This window comes from Micromys minutus (genome assembly GCF_963924665.1).
Source record: "Micromys minutus genome assembly, chromosome: 5".
Taxonomy (NCBI): Eukaryota; Metazoa; Chordata; class Mammalia; order Rodentia; family Muridae; genus Micromys; species Micromys minutus.
Window position 1 is genome coordinate 31,190,835 of NC_137974.1, and position 10,665 is coordinate 31,201,499.

General features: G+C 38.7%; 1 protein-coding gene across 1 annotated transcript; it reads left to right on the forward strand.

Annotated features, from left to right (window-relative positions):
- Positions 1-5,873: 5,873 nt before the first annotated feature.
- On the forward strand, positions 5,874-6,530 carry LOC308421033 (E3 ubiquitin-protein ligase TRIM52-like; the record flags this gene model as incomplete). The annotated part of the gene is made up of 1 exon (XM_080917314.1): positions 5,874-6,530. One exon carries the CDS (start codon positions 5,874-5,876, stop codon positions 6,528-6,530), a length of 657 nt encoding a protein of 218 aa, XP_080773440.1.
- Between the last annotated feature and the right edge of the window lie 4,135 nt (positions 6,531-10,665).

Sequence of the window (10,665 nt, forward strand, 5' to 3'; positions counted from 1 at the left end):
GAAGGGTGTTGATTCTCTATTTTTTTTCTCAGCCTGTTTTTCCATTGAGTAGAGGAAGGCAGTTGATTTATGCAAGTTAAATTTATATCCGGCCACTTTGCTGAAGTTGTTTATAAACTGTAAAAATTCTCTGGTGGATTTTTAGGGTCACTTAAGTATACTATCATATCATCTGCAGATACTGATATTTTGACTTCTTCCTTTCTAATTTGTATCTCCCTTTGATTTCTTGTTGTCTAATAGCTCTGGCCAGGACTTCCAGTACTATATTGAATATGTAGGGGGAGAGTAGTCATCCTTGTCTAGTCCCTGATTATAATGGATTACTTCAAGTTTCTCTCCATTTAGTTTGATGTTGGCTACCAGTTTGCTGTAAATTGCTTCTACTATGTTTAGGTATGGGCCTTGGATTCCTGATCTTTCCAAGACTTTTATCATAAAGGGGTGTTGAATTTTGTCAAATGCTTTCTCAGCATCTAGTGAGATGATCATGTGGTTTTATCTTCGAGTTTCTTTATGTGGTAGATTACATTGATGTATTTCCATATATTGAACCATCCCTGCAACCCTGAGATAAAGCCTACTTGGTAATGGTAGATGATTGTTTTGATGTGTTCTTTTATTCCACTTTCAAGAACATATTGAGTATTTTTGTATCGATGTTCATGTGAAAAATTGTTCTGAAATTCTCTTTCTTTATAGTGTCTTTATGTGGTTTAGGTATGAGTGTAATTGTGACTTTGAAGAATGAGTTGGATAGTGTTCCTTCTTTTTTATATTTGGTGGAAAGTGTATGTATTATGTCTTCTATAAAATTCTGAAGGAATTGTGCACCGAACCCATCTGGTCCTGGACATATTTTGCTTGGAAGGCCTTTGATGACTGCTCCTATTTTTTTAGGTGTTATGGTACTGTTTAGATGGTTTATCTTATCCTGATTTAACTTTGGTATCTAGTATCTGTCTAGAAATTTGTCCATTTCTTCCAGATTTTCCATTTTGTTGAGTATAGGCTTTTGTAGTAGGACCTGATGATTTCTTCAGTTTCCTAATTTTCTGTTGTTATGTTTCCCCCTTCATTTCTGATTTTGTTAATTTGGATACTCTCTTTGTGACCTCTAGTTAGTCTGGCTAAAGGCTTATTGATCTTGTTGATTTTCTCCAAGAACCAGCTCCTGGTTTTATTGATTCTTTGTGTAATTCTTTTTGTTTCTACTTGGTTGATTTCTGCTCTGAGTTTGATCATTTCCTGACATCTACTCCTCTTGGGTGTATCTGCCTCTTTTTGTTCTAGAGCTTTCAAGTGTGATGTCAACCTGCTTTTATATGCTCTTTCCAGCTTTTTTTTTTTTTTTTTTTTTTTTTTTTTGTAGGCACTCAGAGCTATGAGTTTTCCTCTCAATTGCATCCCATAAGTTTGGGTATGTTGTGCTTTCATTTTTGTTGAATTCTAAGAAAATTCTTAATTTCTTTCTTTATTTCTTCCTTGACCATGTTATCATTGAGTAGAGCATTGTTCAGCTTCCATGTGTATGTATGATTTTGTCGTTTTTGTTGCTATTAAAGATGAGCCTTATTCCATGGTGATCTGATAGGATGCATGGGAGTATTTTGATCTTCTTATATCTGTTAAGGCCTGTTTTATGACCGACTATATGGTCAGTTTTGGAGAAGGTACTCACAGTGGCATCTGTGAAAGCCAAAAAAGAAGAGACAGGCAAATGGGGACAGGACTATCTTGACAAATGGCGTTGACTCCTGGACTCTGGGGTATTCCTATTTACCAATGGATGCTTTCTTTGGCCTTGTTATAGTTAAGAGTCTCTCTGGGCATATGCTATGATTGCTTTATTTTGTATATAACTATCAATAAGTCACCCTTAAAATGTCCATTAAAGTGCATACATTTCTCATATTGTAAACTTTCAGACATACCTGTTAATTTCAGTTTTTTGAAGACTTCCCTCTGGAAGAGGTTTTCTTCTTCCCTACTCTGTACTCATCACTGTAACAGTTTTATGAGATCAACTTTATGCTGGTTTGTAAGCACGCAAATGTCTTCACTCCATAGCATTTCCAATTCAGCTGTCATTAAGTATGGTATGTAAACAATTTTCACTCATAATTATAAAATTGTTTATTTTATTTGGTTCCTAGTATCACTGCTCCACAGTTCCATTATGACCTTTTTCTCTGTAAATTTTGTCTTCATGCCATAAGTTTCAAAACAATAAGCCTTGAAGTAGACCTCTCTTTCACTTACTTCCCTGTGCTGAGCATCTTTTTATTTTTCTTTCTTAATTTCAATTTTGAAACATTTTACTGAATTATTTCTGCAATTCTCATCTTACAATTCTTCTGCCTTCTCCTCTTGCACCAGTGTCCCATCATTTTTTTTTTAATATTTAATTTCTCTTATCGGGTATATGTTGTTGTTTAATTGCCATTTTTATTTTTCCATCCCATTTCATTTTTGTTGCTTGCTTGTGATTTTTCAAAGATTGGCTTATCATCTTAAAATTTAATATTTAATTTAATATTTAAATTTGAAAACATGTGTGTCTGTGTTTGTTTGTGGGTATGTGCACATGAGTACAGGGAACTATAGTGGTGAGAAGGGGTCCATTTTCAGAAACTAGATTTACAGGTGGTTGTGAGCTATTTGACATGGTTGTTGGCAACTGCTCAAGTTCTCTGCAAGAGCGAGCAGTATATGATTTTAACCATTAGGTCCTCTTCCTCATTTCTGTGTTTTTTTAAAATATGTTGGTGATATTTGTTTATTTATTTACTTATTTTTCTAATGCTAATCCTAACCCACCCTAACCCTAACCAACCCTAACCCTAATCCACCCTAATCCTAACCCTAACCCACCCTAACCCACCCTAACCCTAACCTTAACCCTAACCCCCCAACCCTAACCCTAACTCTAACCTTAACCTACCCTAACCCTAACCCTAACCCCCCCAACCCTAATTCTAACCCTAACCATAACCCAACGTAATACTGTAGTACTAACCCTAACCCACCTTATCCCCAACCCTAACCCTAACCTAATATGTTGGTGCTATTCAGTAAAATCAGATTCTGTGGGCTAGAAGTTAAACATAACCACATATATGCATGCATACTTGATTTTCCCCCTAATGTCATTATTTTATCCAAAAATTGTTCCTTTTCTTTCAATTTTTCTTCTGCTTTATGTTGGAAACCTTTTTTTCAAATACTTGGAGAATTTTGATTGTCAATAAATAAGTGAAAATTAGTCATTAACTGTCTAACTTGTGGGATAGAAGCTGCTTCCTTCCTTGTTAGGTAACCTAGTTCTACTGATTGGTCAGTGAGCCACTGACCATGTTTGATATTATTTTGCCCCCAGATCCTTTCCTTTAATCTATTTAGATTTCCAGAGAAAAATTAAATTCATTTCCTTCCAGGAGGGTCTATCACTGGTTGCTAGCATTAGAGTTAGAAAAAAAAAAGGTTGGGGAGTTCTCATGTTTCAACGTGCATCTGGTAAGAGAATTCTCCATGTGTCCTGTGTTTTCTATACTTTTCTCTGATTCATTCTCTATAGTAGGTAAACCTCAGTTTTCTGCTTAGGAAGGGCCTAGCTGCAGTATAATTCAGTATCTAGTTCTTGTAGAAGTTCAGCTCTTTTGTTATGGATAACTAGATTGTCAGCAGGTATATTTTGTTTCTCCTGAATTTTCTCTATGGTTTTTATTATTTTAAAAATATATTTTATTGTAATCTACTTTTCTTTACCCTCAGTTATGTAGCCTATAAGTTAGTGTGGCTGTTTCCCCCCCCCCCCCCCCGGGGGTAACATTTGTTATTTGACATTTAATACATTAAAAATCCGAATATTTATATAAGTAAAATATTATGAAGAAACAAGAGCGTGCTTCATTTGTAAACTGTAAATTATTTATACCATTTGGAATATCTAGGATTTCATATTTATAAAATATGATCATTTTATAATGCTGACTTAAGCATGGAACTCAGAATGTTGAATGTTTTGCAAAATTTAAAAAACAAACAACCCCCACCCCCAAATAAAACCCACAGACAGCTTAAACTTCTAAAAGTGTTAAAAGCAACTCCTTTGTAGCAGATAATCTACTTCTATTGACACATGCTTAATTCGTCTCTTAGTAATCATGAAGAGATTGCGATATTCTCGACAGACTAGTTCCATACTTATTAATCATTTTAGCTTTTTGTAATGCAGGTAGTGCCAAAATATCTCCTCACTGCAGCTGTGTATTTTCAGTCTGGAACATTATTTCCACCATGACTTAACTATATTTATTAAGTTTGTAACAACATTAAAAAAATGTGGCGCAAGATAATAGACACGTCTTAGAGTGGAGTTAAGAAGTCTAATATGAATTTTGATGGGAAATGGTATTTAGCTGTGAGAAGCAATTGTTTGTGACGACAATAATGACGGCGACAATGGTGACTACTATGACGATGATGAGGACCACCACAGACCTTTTGAAACCTGACTCCTCATTTTTCAGACTCTGGGCCCACCAGTCTGTTTTTACTTTATTTTTCCGCTCACCTGGCTATCTGTGTATTTATTTAGAGATGCGCCTTGTGGCCAAGATAAGTTTCAAAGTTGCTGTGGGGCTGAGCCTTGAACTCCTGACCTAGGATTACAGGCATGCCGTCTCTACCATTCTATACTATAGTCCTTTTCCATCCTCTACGGCCTCTCACTTGAATACCATTAAGACGGAGGTCCTCCCATGGCCTAGAGGGTCCCTTTGTTAACTTATTTTTCTTTAAATTTGGCAGGAAAAGCCTTAGAGCGTGTGACGTCATTTCCAGGCGCTTTATATTGAGGAGCAGCGGCGTGTGAGAGCAGACGCGGGCTGAGGCTGCTGTTTCCCTGGTGTTGCGCTTCTTCGAGGCTCCAGCTAGCCTTCTGGTTCTGCGCCAGCGGTTTCCGGAGTGAGGGCTGCCGTGAGTTGGTCTCCCCGAGCGGATCCAGGAAAGCCGGGCTGAGGGCCGCGAAACCTCCTGTGTCTCGGCAGGGCGGCGAGGCCTTAGTCCTTAGCGTTTCTCGGCTGGGCAGCCAAGAGGCTTGGTTCTCAACGTCCCTCAGCCGGGCAGTACGGCCTACCGTTTTTCTGCGCCCCTTGGCTGGGCAGCAAGGAGGCCTTAGTCCTTAGCACCCCTTGGCTGGGCAGCGAGGCCTACCGCGTTTGGGACCCTAGGCAGTGAGGCCTACCGCGTTTGGGACCCTAGGCAGTGAGGCCTACCGCGTTTGGGACTCTAGGCAGTGAGGCCTACCGCGTTTGGGACTCTAGGCAGTGAGGGCTACCGCGTTTGGGACCCTAGGCAGTGAGGGCTACCGCGTTTGGGACCCTAGGCAGTGAGGGCTACTGCATTTGGGACCCTAGGCAGTGAGGGCTACCGCGTTTGGGACTCTAGGCAGTGAGGCCTACCGCGTTTGGGACCCTAGGCAGTGAGGGCTACGGCATTTGGGACCTCATGCCTGGGCAGTGAGGCCTTGAGACCTTAGCGCCCCTTGGCTTGGCAGCAAGGCCTACGGCCCCCTTGGCAGGGTATCGAGACTTTAGTCCTTTGCGCCCCTCAGCTTCAGCTGGGCAGCGAGGCCTTAGTCCTTCACACCCCCTGATTTGGCAGCGAGGCCTACCGCCTTTGTGCCCCTTGGCTGGGCAGGGAGACTTTAGGCTTTTGGGCCCCCTGGCAGGGAAGGGAGTCCTATCACCGTTGTGCTCTTGGGTGGTATAGGCAAAACCTTCCACTTGTGGTTTCGTGCTTTGTGCTTCTTGGCAGGGCAGCGAGGGCCTCTCAGTTTCTGAGGACCTGTGTGCTCTAGGACTCTTAAGATGGCCGCCCATACAGGGCCTCCCAGCCCTTTGCAGTCACTTCGGGAAGAAGCAGTATGTTCCATCTGTCTGGATTACTTTCAGGAGCCTGTGTCCATTGGCTGTGGGCACAACTTCTGTCGAGGGTGTGTGACCCAGCTGTGGGGCATGGAAGATGAACAGGACCGGGAACAGCCTGCTATTGGGGACCACATCATCAGAGAGAATTTGTTTCATAGGTACACAGAACAGGAGATGCTTCAGCATCGACCACATACTGGACGCTGGGTTGGTCATAGCCATAGAAGGCATCGGGGCAATGCAGACTCTGTGTGGGATGATGAGGAAGAAGACTGGAACAGGTTACAAGGATTGGTACATGACCTGAGAATTAGGGTTTTTCCAGAACAAGAAAGAGGTGAACACCCTCACGATGGTCACCTATACCATCACTATGGCCGCTACCGCCATCGTTTAGTCTTTCGCCGTGGTCCCCCACATCCACCTGTGCGTCGGCAGCTGTATCCAGATATCCGAGTACGTTCTTCACTTCGTCCCATACCACAGGTCTTCTGCTGCCCACAATGCCGAAGGACTTTTCCAAGTCGCAGTTTTCGACCCAATTTGCAGTTGGCCAACATGGTCCATATAATTCGTCAGATTTGCCATACTCCATGAAATTAGCAAAGCATGTGCTCCAAATATAAGGAAACCCTGGAGCTTTTCAGTGAGGTAGAAAAAAAGCCCATCTGTATGGTGTGTCTAGATTCTTGGCACCACAAAAATAATAATGTGGTGCCATTGAATGAAGTACTTAAAGAAAAAGGAGCAAAAACCTGAGAAACCTTTAGTACTTTGCAGTCTCAGTGCTCACTCCAGTTTTGGGGAGAAATTAAAAAATTCCAGATTTATCCGTGCCTGCAGCTTTAAGTCAGAAATAGAGTAGTTGGTATGTAGCTCAGTAGCAGAAAGCTTGTTTGAGTAGTGTGTTTCATCCTATGCTTTCCAATGAATTTTGAATTAATGACTATCAAGCTTCAGTTTTAGGAACTATTAGTCCTTTGTTGCTATTAGCTGAGAATTTACTTATGGGAATGAAGAAAACTGCTTTGCTTAGCTTCAAAATTAGGTTTTCAAAACTGAATGTTTTCATGAACCTGGTATTTGACTAAAAACATTTTTGAGGTTATTAGCTGATTTGGGAACATACTTGATAGGAATCTATGTCAGTTTTTATAGTAATGCTATACTTAGATTTTTAGCAAAAGTTGAAAAGTTATCAAGGTACACTGCTATTTTTGTGGATTGCTTTGGAAATCTCAGGTTTTCTGTCATCATAAGCTAAAAGAGTATGCTTACTTAGTTCAAGTTTGCTTTTGGAGATGTGGTGATCTTTCAATGTTTTTGTTAGATCTAAAGTTTTTGGTCATTAAAGAGAACTGCATTCAGCATTTGGACAATAGTTCCAACATTAGGGAAACAAAGAAAAATTGAAGCTGAAAATATGAAACTTTGAAAAATTAAAACTTTAAGCCAGATTTTAACACCGAAATGCACTAGCCCTGAAAATATCAGTAGGCAAATACTACCATTTTTTTGTTGTGAAGTATTTAAAGCAAAACTTGCCTAAAATAGCATGTATAGTATATGCTAGTAGATTCTTATAAAAAGTGCCTAATTTTGTTGGCCCAGAACTAAATTTAAGAACCAGATTTATGAATATTATATCTTTAAACTTAAGTTAATATGTAAAATAATGGATTTCATTTTGAAAGTTTCATACTTGTGTATCATTGTACTTTGCTCATATTTGCTCTTCTGTTGTACTTTTCTCCTAACTAGTCTCTAGTCATATCACAAGATGTCTGATAAAAAAATTACTAAGCCTAAATTCTAAAGAAGTATAGTTTTCACCCTTTCTTGCAACCCTGTCCTAATCTTTAGAGCCCCCCTTTTCTGTGTAGTTCCCTTTCATCAATACTATTTAAAGAAAACCTAGAATGTTCAGAAATACTTTATATAGTGTGTTTCTGACAAGTAAAAAATCTATATGTGGTAGCTTTAAGAGGATAAATGTGTTTCATATTTTCTGGTTTTTACTGAATAGCTTCAAGAAGACTTTGTGGGATTTAAGTAAATTGTTTTGACTAGAAACTTAAAGAGAAATTTGTGTGTAACTGTAAATGCAGATATTCATTGCATTTCCTTTTAAATTTTCTTAATTTTTGTTTCTGTTCTTATTTTCCCCTTTGTTTAACTGGAAGGAAACTGTTAATACCTTGTTAAAAGTGACTTAAGTTTTATTGTATTTTATACAGTATCCAGTAAAGACAAATTTAAGTTTCACAGTGATATGCTTATATTATTTGAATAAAGTTATTTTAAAATTAAAGAAAGTGAATGAAATTTTAAAAGAAGTAGATATTATAGTAAATATTGAAGACAAGATGATCAAAACATCTGTTATCAGAGCTTGCAAATAGTATGCCTGTAGAAGAGTAACTATTATCTAAATTAGAATCAGAATGGCCTCCATTCCTGTGGAGGTTTGTACATGGTTGACCATGGGGAGTGGTAATGTGGTCTTTTTTAGAGGAAGTTGGTCACTGTCAGGGTGAGCTATAAGGTCCTATGCTTAAGTTCCACCCAGAGCAGAAGAGATAATCCTGTTGCCTGTAGAAGAGAGTCTTCTGCCTTTGGATCAAGATAATAGAACTATGTTTGTCTAGATGCTGTCTTGCTTCTTGCCTTTATAATGGACTGAACCTCTGAAACTGTAAGCCATTACAATTAAATGTCCTTTGTAAGAGTTGCCTTGATCACAGCAGGGAAATCATAACTAAGACAATTCCTAAAAACCACAATTCTGAAACTTACTTTATTGTAAGAAAGAAGATAGTCCACATCAATGTTTTTATAGGAACTCTGGATTCTGAGGACTGAGGTTAAAGGGATGTTGCATTATTAGCTGGGAACCAAGCCTTTAATACACAAACCTATAAACAATACATCTACTCAGACCACAATGCATAACAAACTAAAACATAGCAAAAAGTGCTCAAAAGAATAGGGAAGTCAGTGAGATGTTCTAAAATTAATATAATAAATTAAAATGTAGCATATCCATGCTTTTCCTTGTTGGAAAACATTAAGCACTTGATATGTACTTTTATATAAAAGGAAATAAAATCTTGCAGTTATTTCCAATTCTGAGTTCTTAAAGCTACAAATGAAAAACATGAGAAATTCTACACATACTACACAGATCTAATTATAAAGATGTTATGCTGTGTTAGGCAATTTGAGTCTATTGTGTTCTCTCCTGAGTCGGTTGTCATGATAACACCAATGTACTTTAGCAATTTGTTAAACTTTTTTTTTTTTTGTCTTAGGATTTCTATTGCAGGAACAAAACACTATGACCAAAAGAAGCAAATTGGGGAGGAAAGGTTTTATTCAATGTACACTTCCACACTGTTCATCACCAAAGGAAGTCAGGACAGGAATTCAAACAATACAGGATCCTGGAGGCAAGAGCCGATGCAGAAGCCATGGAAGAGTTCTGCTTACCAGTTTGTTTCTCATGGCTAACTCAAGTGTGTGTCCTCATGAGAGCTGTCTGTTTCTCTCACGCACACTTTTAAACTTTAGTTTGTTGATTTCACATCATACACCCCAGTTCCACTCATCTCCTGTCCCTTCATACCAGTCTCTGTCCTTGCAACTTCCCCTCCGAAAGAAAAAACTGTGGAAGTTGTAGTATGTGACAGTGTACATCCCATAGTACATCCTTCTGTCTGAATTTCTTGCAGATGTTCATTGCTCTGAGTCATTGGTCTGATTTGAAGCCTCTGGCTTCTGCTACTCTATTAATACTGGTTCCTCAATGGGACTCTTCTCAGATATCCCATTGTTGTCTTGTGTCATGGAGATCCTTCAGCTTTGAAACTGCAGGACCAGCCCTTTATGTGCTTCAGTTCATTGATTGGGTAAATGTGTGCCAATTCAAAGCCTTGGATCTGTGCTGGTTGAGCTAGTGAGCCTATTGGCTCTCTCTCTCTCTCTTTTTTTTTTTGAACAACTTTATTTTAAAAAACAAAGAAAAGAACAAATTTTAAGCATTTTTGCATAAAAGTATACGAATACATTTTTGTCAGTGCTTGGCTTTTTTTTCAAAGGTTTGATAGTGTGCATTAAGATCTTACTAGTTACAATGAGCATAAAGTACATGTAAAACAGGATGTAACCTGGAAGTTTTCTTGGTGTGTAAGGATTGAGCATAATTTTTTTTTTTCTTGAACTTTACGCAGTCTGTGAGTTGTTTCTGGGGTGTTCAGAGCTTTCTGGGGTTAGCATCCCACTATCAGTGACTGCATATTATGTCTGTTCTTTTGTGACTGGGTTATCTCACTCAGGATGATATTCTCTAGATGCAACCATTTTCTTAAGAATTTCGTTAGGTCATTGTTTCTGATAGCTGAGTAGTATTGGTACAGAAATAGGCACGTGGATCAGTGGAATAGAATAGAGGATCCAGAAATGAGCCCTCACATATGGTCACCTGATTTTTGACAAAGGAGCTGTAAACATTCAATGGAAAAAGGACAGTGTATTCAACAGATGGTATTGGTCCAACTGGCACTCAGCATGAAGAAGAATGAAAATAGATCCTTTCTTATCTCCTTGTACAAAGCTCAAGTGTAAGTGGATCAAAGATCTCTACATTAAACCAGGTACACTAAAACTATTAGAAGAGAAAGTAGGGAAAACCTTAGAACACATAGGCACGGGAGAAAATTTCCTGAACAGAACA